At 34.0% G+C, this 17244-nt stretch overlaps 2 protein-coding genes across 4 annotated transcripts in view; both read right to left on the reverse strand.

Moving 5' to 3' along the window:
* Positions 1-248: 248 nt before the first annotated feature.
* LOC125678976 (uncharacterized) lies at positions 249-3148 on the reverse strand. Of its 3 annotated transcripts, none has more exons than XM_048917803.1 (4): positions 3010-3148; positions 2056-2136; positions 1625-1804; positions 249-546 (listed from the first exon to the last, which is right to left on the reverse strand). In XM_048917803.1, the coding sequence occupies exons 2-4, from the start codon at positions 2084-2086 to the stop codon at positions 365-367; spliced, it is 393 nt and encodes a 130-aa protein (XP_048773760.1). In that variant the 5' UTR covers positions 2087-2136; positions 3010-3148; the 3' UTR covers positions 249-364. The 3 variants fall into 3 exon arrangements, with proteins under 3 accessions (XP_048773760.1, XP_048773762.1, XP_048773763.1); XM_048917805.2 differs by lacking the exon at positions 3010-3148 and adding an exon at positions 2221-2956; XM_048917806.1 differs by lacking the exons at positions 2056-2136; positions 3010-3148 and adding an exon at positions 1951-1989.
* Positions 3149-3206: 58 nt separating this feature from the next.
* The window catches only part of LOC125678974 (transient receptor potential cation channel subfamily M member 2-like), a 68637-nt gene continuing 54599 nt past the window's right edge, over positions 3207-17244 (reverse strand). Inside the window, exons 29-33 of the mRNA XM_048917800.2 lie at positions 16548-16763; positions 10247-10463; positions 7338-7457; positions 5294-5575; positions 3207-4922 (exon numbers count right to left, since the gene is read on the reverse strand). Of these exons, the coding sequence (XP_048773757.1) occupies positions 4818-4922; positions 5294-5575; positions 7338-7457; positions 10247-10463; positions 16548-16763 (940 nt within the window). The 3' untranslated portion in view covers positions 3207-4817. The remainder of the gene's footprint in view (positions 4923-5293; positions 5576-7337; positions 7458-10246; positions 10464-16547; positions 16764-17244) is intronic.

A 17244-nucleotide genomic window follows, 5' to 3' on the forward strand; every position in this document is an offset into this window, starting at 1 on the left:
TTTTTTTTTTTTTTTTTTTTAAATAACATACAAATCATTCATACATGTTCATGATATGTTGTACTATACAGAACAACTATTTCAACTTTGATCAAGGAAAATTGGCACAATTGGACAATTGCTTGTAAAATGGGTAATTCATTTGTGATGCATATATATATTATTAGATAAATTACAAGATAACTGAGATCATAGATAGTACAAACATTCGAAACGTGTGTTTAACATGTTCACCAAAATAAACACGATTGAAGAAACCATTTTTAATGGTTGAACAGATATATAAAATATTGACTAGAATAAAATGGTAAGTTATCTAGGAAGTTTCACAATCACGCGCTTCTTGAATATGGACGAGATCGAGTCAAGGTGAAATGGCATCATTTACAGTGGCAGATTTCACAGGCTTGGAATTGCTGATATCGCGTGCAGGTCTGTGTTTAAGGGTTGGTGTTAAAAATCTGTAAAAATCTTTATATTCCACTTGCTGGGCTTTATTTCTTCTTTCATCTTCAAAGGCTATGTATCGAATTTCTCTCTCGATCACTGGAAAGAATGAAGCTCCATGAAATGAACTTTCATAACATTAATATTATTTTTTTTTTAGATATATAGTAAAAATGACATTTAATTTGTAAGTAACTACAAGATCATTGTAATGTAACATTAAATGAATTAAACTGTTAATCTATAAATATCACCGACTGTTTAGTGCAACACTTTCGAAAACGCCTCGAAACTCTTGAAATTATAGCAACAAGATTATGACATATAGGTAGATTTAATCTCTCTAAATTAGACCGAATCTCGCCTACACTAGACCAAAGAGACTGGTTATCGATTTGAAAATGTCCTTTTCTACGTTTCTCTCCTTGTTTAAAAGCATTCCATATCTGCCCTTCGACAGTGTAGGAAATCTATGAATTTAATTGTATTACTCATGTATTCGTCTTGCATTTCTTTTTGTTGCGCGTGAATGTCGTCTGAAGACACTGAGATGGACTACAGAACTGGTGTTTTGAAATGAACCCGGTTGAGCTTTTAGATATCTATAGACATCCCAAAGAACTCGTGAATAAAACCAGGGACCTATATACTAAGTATATAGGTCCCTGATAAAACCTTTCAAATGTTTCCAACTCACGGGTGGAAAAACATGGTATAACACAGTATATTCCAATCCCCCCCCCCTAAGAGAAGTAGTTTTGCAGTTAATTAAATTTTAATTTATTTTTTGTGATTTCCTAAAAGATATTTTAAAAGAATTAATATCCATAGATCATTGAGGAAACCTAAACTGCTAACGTAACACCAGACTCGGTACATGAAGACAACATGCACATATTTCAAGTATATGTGTCAAGACTTGGTGAGATAAAAGAAAACCTCTGATCTTTGATCGTTTAAAACAATGCTATCTATAAATCAAATACGGGTAACCTTACAACTGTGTTGAATATCGTGATAAAAGATTAAATCGACCTCTGCATGATGATTTTGTGTTGAAACTAGTCACATCAGTAAACCAGTAATTAAAAATCTTGCAATTCTCCACCTTTTAACAAGATTCACATGTAACCCCCCCCCTTTTCTCTCTCTCTCTCTCTCTCTCTCTGAAACTCACGTTCCGGAGAAGGAAGCGTGTTGTGGATTTCCGTGTTAGATTTCCGAAGGTTACCATAGAGATTAAATTTTCTGACTTCTACTTGAACACTTGGTGGTCGGAATATTCCCGGAATAATTAATGTCTCCTCTGTCCGTGGGCGCAGCCTGTGCCTGGTCTCAAGGCGGGCCCGAGTTCTGTCTGTAAATAATAAATTTTACAATATTTATATTTCCATGCAAACCATCAGAACAGCTTATAGTGAATTGTTTAAAACAACTGAAACACCGAGACGCGCCGAAAATACAGCGCATCCTTAAGAATAAGCAGTAGATAAAATACAGTACGTGGTGCATTCATGTGTGGTTATGGATTGTTTCAAATGCACAGAACATGCACAAAATGTAAGGCAACAAAAACATAATCAAAGATTAAAAGCAGAATCTACTTACCTCTGAATATGTCTGGAAATTTTATGACCATTTCAACTCCAATTATTAAAATGTTTGCTTTTGTAACTTTATCCACGAGTTCTGTAGATTAAAAACATTGTCATTTCAAACTCTGGCAAAGTACTTAACGTATTACATTTCTGAAACTAAAGATTATAAACTGACACAGAATTAAAAATCTCCGCTTAATCCTTAATGCTTTTCATTGCCAACACATGAAGCCGGGATTTTTAAACTGAACTGCTTGTCCGTCGTCACTGGTGGGTTATAATATATCATAAGCGGCGACTAAATCAAACAATGGTGCTAAATGATTCTGGCCTTAAAAGATTTATGGCTTGTTAAAATTTTTCTCATTGTACACTTCGACAAACAAGTAAATACAATGTCTGAAAAACAAAACTTGTATGTGGCTTTTATGAAAGCCACGGAAAATATAGATGTAGTCAGAGGTTTTTAATTCATTTCGAGGAAACCTCACCAGCCCTACTATGAAAAGCTCTTTTAATTTGTCTTTGTATTGAACACACATTTAGAACAAAAAACTTTTACTGGTGTATTTCCTGGCCAGTCATTGATTAGAGTTGTAGTCTAGAATAAAAAGAAATCCGTGTCAATATTTTTCCTTCTGTTACTTCAATTTACATGGGCTTAAAGCAAATACTGTTAAATCCGTTCTAGAAATAAAATGTTCTGGTCTATATCGGAGATTCAATCACCCTTTGGATAAAACCGATCCGCGTCGTTGTTAATTGACAGAAGCATTTTTTAAAATGCGATGTTCCCCAGGAAGATTTTGCAATGCAAGTACATAACATAAAATAATGATTTTAAGTTTAGTTAAAGCAACTCTGCGAGAAGCTCGTTACCAACAAATAAAGAGTGGGGAGGGGGGGTGTCCCCAATATTTTTCGCATGGAAAAAAAAGAAGTTGGTTTACAATAATCCATTTACCGTTCGCATTCCACACTGAATGACCTTTGCTTTCCAATACCTACATCAAACACGTATATCCAGTGCTCTACAAGAATACAAATTAGATTCCTAAACTACATCATTAATCCTAAATCACACTATTTCAATGAGGTTTTAAGAGTGTCTTCCTGTTGGGATTGATGGCAATGTATCAAAAGAAAACAAATCATCTACCGAATTGTACTCAATTTAATATTATCAGATTCTGCAACAGTCATTTGTAGTGGCTTACAAATTTTATAACCTTTCATCCATCAATACATTAGCAAATAGGCCTACTCATTTGGTGTCACAGGGCAAATAATATACCTCTTTATGACAATGTTTCCTACAGTGAAACCTCTATTACTTGGATGTTGTGCAGTTTGAAATGTTGTGTAAACCGTACATGAGGCAGCAGATTTTGAGTTAGAAATTACCCTGTATTTTGGGTGTTGTCTTATCTGAATTCTTTTTCTGATACCAAGGTAGTTGGAATTAGACATTTCACTGATTTAGAAACATACAGACACACAGATATACACACATGCATACTGTAGATTCCTTATTCTATGGAGTACTTACTATCGTAAAATGACGGGCAAGAATACAAATTTACCAGTGGACTGTTGATCAAGAAATTTTACAAGCATTTCAGCAACATACAAGAATAAAAGCATGTAATCAATTTTTGAATTGGTGATACTATGCTATGATAAATTCCTCGCATATATTTGGGAATCTACAGTATATATACACACAGATATATACATACACACACACATATAAAAGTATATATATAAACAAAGTATTTAAATAAAATATGCCAGCAAGCATATTGTGTTAAATCAATACTTAGCGTTTTGTGACTGTCAGTATCACAAGGTACTTCCACATTTGAATCACTTGGAATGTTGATAAAAAGAAGATAATAAAAATCCTTTTAACCATGGCAAGTTAAACATAAATTCAGCCTTCATAGCTCAACAACAACGGCCACGTGATCACTACAAAGCAATATTCAAATATGAGACAGTTTTCATACCCTGAGCCAAAATTGCTTTTAGGATAGCAAGAAATTGATTAGACACGCTTTCAAAAACATATGTAGTAAAAGGTACCAAATACACATAGTTCTTACACCATAACACTGTCAAACACTTTTAATATGGAACACAAGGTTTTTTCATGATAAGCTTCTCTTTTCTTTATCAATATTGTTTTGAATTACAAGCATTGCACAGAAATATTAGTGAAAAAGATAATTCATGATGGACAAAATTATGACTGACAGAGCTGGGGTGGAAGGCTCTTCATAACATGTACTGTAATTGTACAAAGATAAAATAAATTTGACACTGTATTACTTAACAAACAAGAAAACACACAGAATGTAAAAAATAACCTTAACAGGAATTTGCATAAAAAATACAATGACAAAGATACAATGCATCAAATTGAAAATGGTGATTCTTTGTGAAATTGTGCATACTTAAAAAGCTATTTAGGTAACCTTATAAAGCATTAATACATCAGTGAAAGCTTGGTGCAATGGATTGGCATGGCTTCAGTAGCCAATCGCTGGGAAGATTATCATATAATATTCAGATGAGACCAAACTCATATCAATCACACTGCACCGGGACCCTTAACAATCACAAAGAAAACAGCAATATAGGAATTGGCAAAATCCTCAAACATAGTAAGTGAAGAAAATCCTACATAATACAGGTCTTGGGCCACAAAAATTCCTCCTTTTTCCCACACAAAACTTCAGAAGAGTGATTGATATTCTACATTGGAGAGGGTTAATAATACGCATCCTGGATTTTTGCCGCTTCCTGAATTATAGCACCTTCATTTCCAAACAACTTGACATTTGGCAGTACTTCCTTCCAAGTGGTCCCATTTTCCTGAATAAAAAATAAAACACCCCTAAATTTAACACTGCACATCTAACATGCATCTGCATTCAAACTATCAAACTGTGAAGCTGAGTTCCAACACTTATTTGATGTTGTATGCTGGGAAAGGCACTCTCAATCTCCCCAGCTGGGGGATGGGTACCACCTGTTCCATCAAGAGGGGTGTACAAATTAACTTCAATGTTAACTTGTGTATTGGCCTTTCAAAATTAGAAATTGGGTTTACGACTTTCACTGGAATCCAATTTTACTGTTTACATTAAGAATATGTACATGTATTATGAATGTACCATCTTTACAGGTATCTAATCAAACATTTCTACTGTACAGATTTAAATAAAAGCATTTTGCAATTTTACCTCTGACATCCTTAACTCAAAATTATCGCCCAAGTCATAATGGAAGTTCCAGACTTCTGCTTCCATCCAGGCATTATCCGTATTCCGTGGATCATCCAGATAACCCTTATATAACAAGGAGGCTGAAAATCCTTGAGAGTCTGCATCTGTTCTGAGACTGGTATGAGAACTGGTGCGGGAGCTGGCAACACAAGCCAATATCTGAGAATTTGAATGCTCTGGACTTCCCATGGACAAAGAAGATTTAGTGTTGACATTCTGTGTTGAAAACTGAGCAAAAAACTGCAAAAGAAATGTAAAGTTTCTGCTTTAGATAAACACAATATGGCCAACTCAACACATATACCTCTTTATCCCCCCCCCCCCCCCCCCCCCCCCCCCCCGAGATCAAAGCTTGTCATGATGTTATAGTTTTAGGTCTCTTTGTTTGTCTTTGCAAAATTTAACTTTGGACAAAACTCTTTAAGGACACATCGCATGTTTCTAAACTTTTTAATTTTTTCAGCAAAATTAATTCATTTCATACCTAAAACTACTTTACACGTGTTTTAACAATATGCATATTAACTTCGATATTTTACGCACCATTATGTGTGATATCATATGCTACCTTGAGCGAGAAGATTTGAAAACAGTTGTTAACCATTTCATAAACGGGTTAGATTTAATGGACAATAGAGCCAATTATCACATTAACGGCTTGTTAATAACACTGCATTGGGGAGTTTTGTGCCGTTTAATGGTGTACTAGCTGTCAGTAGAAAGAATTTAGAAAGAGTTTTTTTTTCAATTTTCGAAGGAAGGTATGAGAGAAAAGGCGTGGATATTTTTTTGTCGGTGCAAGGACTTTGCCATAAGAAATCCCAGTAGCATTTGTCCCTGTACTTTTACAGAAAAGCATTTGGACAGAGACGTAGATAAACTGTGAGAAAATGGTTCTACCAAAGCTAAGCACTGTTACTTGTAGGCATACAGCATATGCATTCCGTTCTGGTATTCAAATTCAATACACACCCGAACCAACTGACCTTCACTATGTAATAACATATAGGTATAACTTGTGCTCCTAGTTTCTACCAGCTGGTAGATTTACAAAAATTTTAAAGATAAAAAATATTTAAACTTTAAAATATGAATAATGAAATATATTGTATTTCCTAACTTTGAATTGAATAATAATGCTTTTATTTTTTTTAAATAATGCGTAACAACAATATGTGAAGTACATATTTAGCTTAAGTTATAAACACCATGCTCCCACTTCCTAACAACGTGTAGATTAAAAAAATGATGATAAATTATTGTAAATTCCACTACAAATTTGATCATTTTTATTTTAAATAATTTTTTTGTGACAGTAGGCCTAGTTGTCAATGATATATCGTATCATAATTTATCTAATCCAAAAATAAATCTGATTATAATTGCACTGATTATTTAAAAAAACAAACAATGCTAATTACAGATACTTAAAGAAATAATATTACCAAGTAGTGTTTAGACAACGACCCCATGTAAACATTATTTACTCTGCAAATACTTGGTTTAATTGCTACATTTGGGTCGCTATTTGTATGCACTGGTGGTTAAAACATATAAGACTCGGGGAAATTTGTCAACATCAAAATAAATGTTGTCCATGGTGAATAAATTAGGCCCCTAAAACCCAAGTTTTAAAAAATATCTAACACTACTTTTACAATGAGTTGATCGACGAAGGTCGCATATGATGTCACTGTACCACATGACTACCCAACTAATTAACTAGACTTCTTGAAATTGGAGCTTAGATTTAAGTCCGTATTGTGATTAATTATCGCAATATTTTGGGGAATGAAAAATTAGAATTTAAAATTACTATAAGCATAAGGAAGACAAAATACAAATAATTTTGTATACTCTGAAAACATGAGATGGGTCCTTTAAGCATTCTTAGATGACATGTACACTCTACAAATGAAAGAATCTGATAGGTGAATGTTTTTAATGAACATGTCCCTCTCTTGGATTTCCACAAGAATTGGCTTCTCTAACCATTTCCTACCTGAATCATATCTCCCTGGTCCAGATTTGGTTTAGACTCCATTTCGCTTTCATCAAACACACTTTTTAGGAAGGACTCGCAGACAACAGAATATGGAGAAGCTAGTCCATGGAGAACTCCCTACAACAACATAAAGCATTCTCACCATTAGAGTATAAGTTTTCTAAGAGTAATGCTCTAAATACATATAGTTCTATTACTGGTATTATACCTATGTTGTTAGAAAGTCCACTGATATGAACACTGAAGCAAAAATATTTAAACTAGTGCTAATTATAATGGGAACCGTTACAGATGTTCTCCAAACATCCTCCATTTCCAAAGTGCCATTTTGTTTGAGTAAGGTCCATTGAAATGTTCAGTATACTCTTTTATTAAAAACAGTATAAATTTCACTTTATTTCCTCGAGTTATGTGAGAAGTACAGAAGGATTATCCTATCAAAAACAGTATAAATTTCACTTTATTTCCTCGAGTTATGTGAGAAGTACAGAAGGATTATCCAATCAAAATCAGTTGAATCTCATCCACTTTCTAGTCAGTAATTTTGACCATGTCAATTTGTTCAGTGTCTCAATAGATCTCTACAGTATAATCATTGAAAAACAAAGAAAGTTAGAGATATTGAACCATTATCCAATCAGTTTAGCATCTCAATATGTACCTATTTTATAACTTTCAGTCCATTTTATAATGAAACAAATCAATTATAGATGTTTAAGTATTATCCAATCAAAATTCAGCACAAATGCATGTGCATGGGTAATTTTCACTAAGTCAATGATATACAACAAGTTTTTAAGAAATAAGGTATCATTTAAAAATATTTATCGGGATATAAATATGGGTTGGTCACGTGATCAAATTCCATAAAGCCCTTTGGGCTTTATGGAAAATTTGATCATGTACCAACCCGTATTTATATCCCAATAAATATTTTTAAATGATACCTTATTACTTATATTTACATTTTTGGTCGGTAACATTGCTGAATTGTGTTAACAACACGTTTCCATACATTTCAAATTGTTGACGTCCACAATGAAGCGTCATAGATGTTCAAAATGACGACAACACAAAACAAAGTTCTATAAAATGAAGAACTGTTTTAATTATTAAGACGCTAGAAAGCAAGTATATCAACATATACTTATACATTAACTCGGGAGTATATAATGGAAAACTCTTCCATATGTCTAATTTTAGGGGGTGGGGGAATTATGATTTAAACGGGGATGCGCAGTGTTACACTTAGAGTTGTGATACGCTTTGATTTTTGAAAAGTGAAGACGTTGAAGACCGACTTTGAAAGATATTGTGTGGATATTACGGAGTTAACAGAAGACTGAGATGGAGGAACATGAAGAACAGGGCAGCAGTCGTCAGGTGTAGGCAAATCATTTATAGACAGGACAGAGGACGCAGCTCAGATGAATCTCCAGAAAGAACTGAATATCGCAGAGAATGTGGAACTGCACGAAGGTAAGGGACGTGGATATGTAATTGTTGATAAACATGAGCTCACTGAACGCTTCTTTTGACTCGATAATTTTTTGTAATAGGTTTTTAACGACGCCTCGCTTCGATGTCCCGACATAAACTTGGAAACCGACATCAAGCACTATGGCTGCTGTGGCACGGAAGCAGTGTGGTGTGTAGGTCTTAATGCACTTTGACGACTTATCGGCCATACATCCTGTGAATGACCTTTTTGCTAAAGCCTAATGTCATAGTCTAGCAGTAGGTACAATTCCGCATCACCGATGACCAGGGTGAAATTGTAGCAGACGAAATTTTAGACATACATTAGGCCTAGTAGGCTAGTAACTAAAGACATTGTTTACAGAAATGCTTTTATCAATTATTGATGAAAGTCCACTGCTTGGAATACAAATAAAACCGTAACTACATTTTGTGATGTTGATTTCATCTATTGAAAGATTTCTGTAGTAAGTGAGAGCGATTGCTAGATGTGTATTGCCTTAGTAAAAGTAGTACCTGTTACCTACTTTTAACAAATGTTCATACGCACAGCCGTGACCTCTGTTGACCTCGTAATAGATTTATCCAGAAATAAATACGTATTGCTCGTAATAGTGTTATGTAGGAGAAAACAGTTGCAAATGTAAATATTAATATATAACTACAACATAAATTTCAGTGAAAACAAAGAAATAAATCAAAGTACTGAAAGTAATGAAAGCTGGGCTCATGTCAGGGAATGTTTCAAAGGAAAGAAAATATTAAATGCTTTATAAATCTTGTAAATATAATCAATTTCATGTAAGATTCTATTATATATGTTGTCTTGTTATGTTAATTTTGCGCTTCATGAAGTATGCTGGCATGAAGTGGCGCAGTTCATGCTCTCATATTTTCTACAATGATAAATTTATTTCTTAACTATTTACATTTCCAAAGTTTTTGCCTTTGATATCTTTACAAATTGTAATGATAACTATTTCCTCATGAACATGTTATGATCCATGCTCATATGAATCATAATAAATATAGTATGTCTACTTTAACGGCTGAGAATGGAGACAGAAATGAAAGTAGAATGTAAATTTATATAAAAAAAATAAATTTCATTTTTGAAAATATATGAGGGTATGAACTGCAACACTGGTATGAAGAGTTGTAATTCATACCCTCAAGTATTTTCATAAAGACATTTACTTCATAGGTGTACTTTTAAAAATCTAGCACAATTGGAATTTGTGTAATAGTTGGTGGACTCGTAAATTAATGTTAAGTGTTGGGCAATAATGGTGAAAGAGAGAATTTCATTCATGTATTTAATGCAAATCACAAATCATTGTGAAGTGTATAAATTAACACCTACTGCATTCTTTCTCCTAAAATACACGAATGAGATTAACGCGTGTTTGAATGAAAAGACAACTTACTCCAGGTAATTCATACATGGTCTCCAGATTGTTGCCATCTCTCTGTGTGGCTATGAACTCCAGGACCCGCTTGCCCTCCACATACAGATAACCACTGGGCTGGTTCTCCTGATTGTATTTCTTCCTCCATCTGGTACACACCGCCTTGATCAAATGGTTTGGTCCCCAGCGCCATAGGTTACCTTTGCCTCTGATTCCAGTTCGTCCCATAGGATTCCTGAAACAGAACAGTGAAATAACAAGTAAATGTACTTGGGGTCTGTATTAACAAGAGGCCCACAGGTCTTATTGATCACCTGAGTACTATAGTTAATACATGTAGTATTGCTAGCACAAAGGACTACAAAATCTATGATGATTTTTCCTGTTCTGAATATCAAAGCTTAAATCTAATATTCAGCAGCAATATAAAACACGATGGGTTATTATACCCCCCCCCCCCCAACCCCCCCCCCCAACCCCCCGAATGCCCATACTGATGAAATGATTGAAATTGCTCTCAAATCTATGTGACGTTACTCATCGTTTGTAAACAAAAATACAGTATAGTATGGAAAACCGTACCTGTAGCAAACTAGAAAACTGACACGATCAGCAAGGGCCCCGCCGAGGGTAATATCAGAGGAAAGTGACATCTGTATTTGATATAGCAATGTTTGGAGCTGGTATATATGTTAGAATTAATAATACATAAAGATACATTGGAATGCCAATTTGTGAAAAAGGCATCATGAGGCATATTTGTGAGAGACTTATGCAATTTAAATTACTTCTGTTTGACACACACTCATGACATCCACTCAAACACAACAGAGTGCAACAAAATCCCATTCTAATAGAGGATTCAAAATGGATAACTGGTACAAAATATGGTACATCCTATTCGAAAAGGATTATGAATTTGACATATTGATGTCTTGGAAAAGGAAATTCTGAAATCAGGGCTCTAAGCGTTTTCAAACACATTGTCATTCGATAAAAGTGTTCTACATTTTTAAAAATAGAGATTAATATGTCTTTACATACATAAGTGAGAAAGTTTCCATTATTCCTAGCCGAGACATACCATGTGTGCGCAAAAAATTCATGAGCAAATATAAAAATACTCACGTAGAAAATGTGGACCTTACCGTCAACAAGCGCAGTGAAACACGCCATTTCGAGATTTTCGCCGACGAAAGCTCAGTAACAGTAATGAATAAGGTACACTCATTTTGTATCTATTTTGTGACTTTCTTTATTAAAAGGAACAGTTCACTAATGTGTAACATGCAATTACTACATAATTCAACAACTTGAAGCATGAAGCAGTTTCACTTTGCAACCGGATATAAGAAATTTTATTTCGCATTCCGATCCCGATCGAAAGTTGTTGACTGGGAAATATACATGTAACATCAAACATTTTTTATATCACATTAAAAAAAAACCAAATATATACACATACACAATGTTGTAGAGTTATTTCTTGTAAATTTTCTATATATCAATACAATTCATATCATAATTCAAATTGAATTATCTCCCTTAGACAGTGGTAAATAAATACGGTCATAATAAGAAAGATGATGACATTCAAACAGACAGACAAAGTGACATGACTTCAAAATCTATAGGTATCTTCCTCTTATTGTAAAGTATTTCTGTACAAAATTTGAAAACTGTACAATGAAAACTGTTTGAGTTATCGTGTCACAAAGAAAGTGTTCATAATAACAAAGATAATGACACACATACAGACAGACAGACAGACAAAGTGACATGACCCCAAAATCTATAGGTGTCTTCCTCTTATTGTAAAGTATTTTTGTACAAAATTTGAAAACTGTACGATAAAAACTGTTTGAGTTATCGTGTTACAAAGAAAGTGTTGACGGACAGACGAACGGACGGACGGACAATGTGATTACTATAGGGCTTCCCGCATTTCATGCGGGGCCCTAATTAAGACTTGATGTTATAGTCATTATAGTTGCTGTTCAATTCATTACTTTTTTAACATTAGATTTAATGATCAGTAAAATGGTGTCTAATTTGGGAACATTAAGCATCATTATCAATACTTTACTCTATCTTAACAGAATTGTATTTTTCATTTGAAAACAATTATTGCAATATATGATTTTTTATGAAATATTTGCAAAATAACAAGCAATAAAATAAAAGGAAAAATTAAAAAAAATTAATATCTTAAATTTTTTTTCTTTATAATTCATTTGGAACATAATGGAGATCATGCCTATTCTTTAGAGGTCATTAGACAAATATCTGCAGATATCATAGTAATTTAAAAGTATATCATTAAATCTGCACAATAATTCATTTTTTCCCTAAATAATTACAAAGTTCTATTCATTTCCTCCAAAGTAAATGAACGATATCATTAAATAAATTTTAGCAAGTTAATGCTTTGATAATTTCATGTGGACTGACGATACCATCATTAAATCATTTGCATTAATTCAGCATCCAAATATAATTAATCAAATCTTATGAGTCAAAATGCATAAAAAGGCATGTATTCAAGGAAATAATCTTTTTAATGATTCATATGTTTAAATGTTTCTAAGACATCAATACAGTAAACACACTTATAGCAAACACGCTTACAATGAATTCACACTTATTGCGAAGTGATATTTTGTTCCCCCCAAGAGAGGAATATAGCAATGACAATTTGATTGGATATAATGGTATTATTTATGCAGAACCCAGGGTCTTGGTCTTTGTACCACCTGACTTATGTACAGTGCATGTATATGCTGTATCAATTTACATGTATGCCTGATGACAATCATATAACATTTCATGATCACGTAGAGGAAATATAAAAAGAAGTTTTGGAAGATATGTTGGATAATGGCCCATGTCTCCTTAATTAAATTCTTTTACTGTGAATTTACAGTAAGTGTGAACGACTCAGCTTCTCAAGTTCATTCGTGGTCTCGGATAGTTGATTTCAAAACAAATCTGTCAATGATGACGCATCAAGGAAAGAACAATCACTGCGATTGGACCAATATTTAAAGGGGTGGGAATAAAAATAATTTTAGATGGGCACACGTGTCTTTACACTAGCGTGTCATTACATAATCTTTTAGCACGATGGAAGAGACTCTGCAAAAAGGGGAAACCAATACCAACTAAAACAATGACGTTGATTTTAAAATTACATGCCGAGGGTTTATTTTATGGTAAAATCAGTAAGAAATTATGCGTCGCAAAGGCCACGTTATAAAATTGTCAATCATGCATGGGAACTCTTGCACCGAAAGTGTCGCCAACAAAGCTCACACCGGATGTACTTCTGTTTATCGAGTATGAAATTAAAAAGAAATCGAGTGTATATAATAGAGAAATCAGACAAAATTTATTAAGAAGAAATATTTGTACCCCTGACAATGTACCATCGGTGTCTTTAATTTGTAGAGCTGCGAGAAATTTTTTGGGGAATTACTTTCAAGAAACTGCAAACAAAATCCAAGAGAAGCATATTTCGTCTGGACAAAGGGGCTTGTCACGAAATTTTTGTCTTTTTAAAATTTGACATCGTCTATTCTATATTTACAAATAAAAGTAAATAAGGAATAGAGAGGGTCAATTCGTGACGAGCCCCTGTGGTCTGAACACGGACGAAGTGTTGAAAACTTCTTTGCTACTGATTTTATTGCAATTTAGGCCGAGTCAGTTATATATATATATATATTATTGACGAAGCGAGTGTCGCGTTTGTACAATGGGTAATCGCAATCATGGACATGCAGTTAGGGGTGGACCAGCGATATAGGTTCAAAGGTATGCCAGTAACGCAACATTAACAATCAACCTTTGCTGTGGTTTATTTATGACATTATAGAAGGCGCATCTAATGCTAACGAAATGCTGAATTTCTTTGATAATGTGTTACAGGAGAGGGATGGTATGGTGAATTTAGTTTTTGCTAGAATTCACAGAACTTGCAGTTGTTCATTCAATTAACAGTATCTAGCGATGGTTACTTCCGAATTTCTTACAAAAATGTGGGTATATATAACAGTAAAAGACATCAAAGCATCCAATTGCCTTGTGCTGAAAATAAATTTTTTTCTCCAAGTAGAATATCTATTGATCTTATTACTTAATCTGACAAATTATTTTAGGGGCGAGATCAAATATTTGAGAAAACAGTTCCTATAATTCTCACAAAGACACCCCCCCCCCCCCAATACAAAACTAAATATGAAGTATGTTGAAACTAATCGATTAACAAGTAAAACAAATGAAAGTGTACATTGAAACTATTAAATGTTTATTAAAATGTATTATTATGTGATTTTAAAGTCAGTTGTCTTTTTTTTCCACTAAAGTGTAATCATGTCGGATGACAGAAACTTACGAGTTTTTACCCCCTCTTCCCCCTAACTATTTGAATTTAGAAAATTTTCCGACATCGATCTTTTGATCTCGCCCTTATCCAATGCTTTGTAAGATTTTGAAAATATCCTCTGAGAGATTTATCTAAAAATAACGATATGGAAACAGCGAATGTGAAAGAGACGCATTGTTCTTAAACGGACAAATTCGCCTATAGAAAAATGTACTGAAATTTCTGATCACTTAAAACTGACAAGTATCTACAGGAATTTAAGGGAGTAACCTTTCAATTTTTATTGGGATATAGAGGCAACTGCGGATCCTGCCTTTTCCCGCAGTATTTTCGATCCCGTCTTTTTTTTTTCAATATTCAACACAATTTGAATTCTGGGATATTGCTATCCTGCCTTTTTTTTTTTACATATCGGAGCCCGCCTTTTTCACCCTGTATCCCGCCTTTTTATTTCAAATTCCTTTCATGCCCCCCCCCCCCCCCCATACCTATTGATACTGCAATGGATTATATTAGTATGGCACGTTTATTCCCGTTTAAAAGATAAAATTTATAAGGTATCTGATAAAAGTTATATCTTCTAAAGTTTACGAGATATCTTGTATCTTTTATAAGACATCTTATATTTTTTTCTTTATAAGATATCCCATTACTTTTATACATGTAGATATCTAGTATATATAAGATAAACTTTACAAGACATTTTATTAACGTGATCTCACATCCCCGTTGTCAAATCAAAACCGATATTGAATCTCACGCTACGTACGGTGCAACTTACATTGAAATCAAATAGTGAAACTTACACTTGTTAAGCACGAGATAATATAATGCCAAATACTTGGGAACACCTACCTATAATTTAACAGACCAATCAAAAGTGCTCTTTAAAATCACTCGGGGACTTTCCAATGAACTATCTGGAGCACGTCATGTACTTGCCGATATGTGTCGTTCACACTTACTGTAAATCCACAGTAAATACTTGCCACATTTCCTGTTAACTGTTTTGTATAAGAGTCATTGTTTACATGTTGTAAATCACTATGTGTGGGCTTATGTGATTGTCAAAATTAAAGTACTATACATTGTGTGGTGACAGTAATGTAAATATTGTTTCGTAAAAGCTTGTTCCCATGGCAAGGTGATGGTTGAAACAATCTAATATATATTGTTTTTGTAACTGGTGTACCTAAACACTTACCATGGTAAATATAGACATTTTTTGAATGGGGGCCAAAAATGGACCTTATCATATATAGTCCTTTAAGCACTTTTCCATATCTTTAAGCTGTTTATGCATTTAAGGACTGGGTCAAAATTCAAGCACTTTTCATGGTCTGTATGAACCCCAGGACTTAATTTTCAAGAGTCACCTGTAGTATGATTCCATCCTATAGTTCAATCTTGATTGCAAACCTTTCTTTGCTAATTAGCCATTGTAAGTGATTTATTCTGGTAGCTTTATACTGTGGAATCATCGTTGTTCGTGGGGAATTGATGTTCGTGGATTTCGTGCGTCACTCTTACCCAAGAAATCACGTGTCCTCGAACATTTTTTAAACCAAGTAGAATTATCTCTCCTAGTGACATCGTATCGCTTACCCACAAAATTGCGTCCCCACGAACCTGCAAAATTTTGCTTATCCACGAACATTGGACCCCACGAATTAGAAATTGTTCGTGATTTATTCTGGTAGCTTTATAATTAGAATTGGACTTCTCTTTTTCTTTTTAAAAGAATTCTTAAACAACATAGGTAAAAAACAACACAATCTAAGACATCATTCAATTGTAAGCATGATTATCATCCCCCCCCCCCCCCCCCCCCCCCAAAAAAAACCGTACATTGTTAAACCTTAAATTGTCTGGCTGAAAAGTTTAGAGAATTCATATTATGACCCTAAATTCCTAAAATTATAGCCAAAATCTTACAGAGGAAGTCCGTTGGGGTCCAGGTGGTATCTGCAAGGTTGGTCATCCATGGATATCCAAGATCTGCGGTCAATAACCTGTGTCTTTCCTGCTCCCATGTGTTGAACAACAGTAAGGATGGAATTCCACTTCATGTTGGGGATTGGCGGTAAGGGAGGAAGACCTAACAACTCCTCTTCCGCCATTTTGGCACGTTCATCCCTCATTTTCTTCAACCTTACAGTACAGAGTAACAGGGTATAAAGAGGAATTTAACAGCAGTTTTAAGCAAAAGACCTTACTTCCTGTATATTTTCTTATTCTATTTCATTGTCATAGAATATCATGAATTGATTAAACAAGATATATTTTCGAGGCACTATCTCCTTGGTCATAGACACTATTCCCCGCTTCTTGTAGGATCCACCAAATCAAATGTTGAATTCCCATCACTTTTATAGTGCAAATTTACAGTTTGAAAAATTCAGACATTGAAGTTATAGTAAAAAGTGATGTAACTTTTCCTCACTTTGCATTGCAATTTGTTTGGTGAAAAATATTGAAATTGCAAAATAATACCTGCACATAGGGATTGTTCTGTGAATTCACATGAAAACTGACAAGAAAATTCTGTAGAATCATCACATATTTCTCAACACTTGACATCTCTATCTAATTCAAACAAGCAATGCTTATCAAACAAGCAATGCTTAAGGTG

The sequence above is a fragment of the Ostrea edulis genome, chromosome 2 (assembly GCF_947568905.1).
Source record: "Ostrea edulis chromosome 2, xbOstEdul1.1, whole genome shotgun sequence".
NCBI classification, from domain to species: domain Eukaryota; kingdom Metazoa; phylum Mollusca; class Bivalvia; order Ostreida; family Ostreidae; genus Ostrea; species Ostrea edulis.

Coding starts and splice junctions, on each gene's coding strand:
- LOC125678976 (XM_048917803.1), bottom strand. CDS start 2,086: ATGGTCATAAAATTTCCAGACATATTCAGAG. Junction 1,805..2,055: donor ATTTCCAGACATATTCAGAG/GTAAGTAGATTC, acceptor TATTATTTACAG/ACAGAACTCGGGCCCGCCTT. Junction 547..1,624: donor CACGCTTCCTTCTCCGGAAC/GTGAGTTTCAGA, acceptor CATTCTTTCCAG/TGATCGAGAGAGAAATTCGA.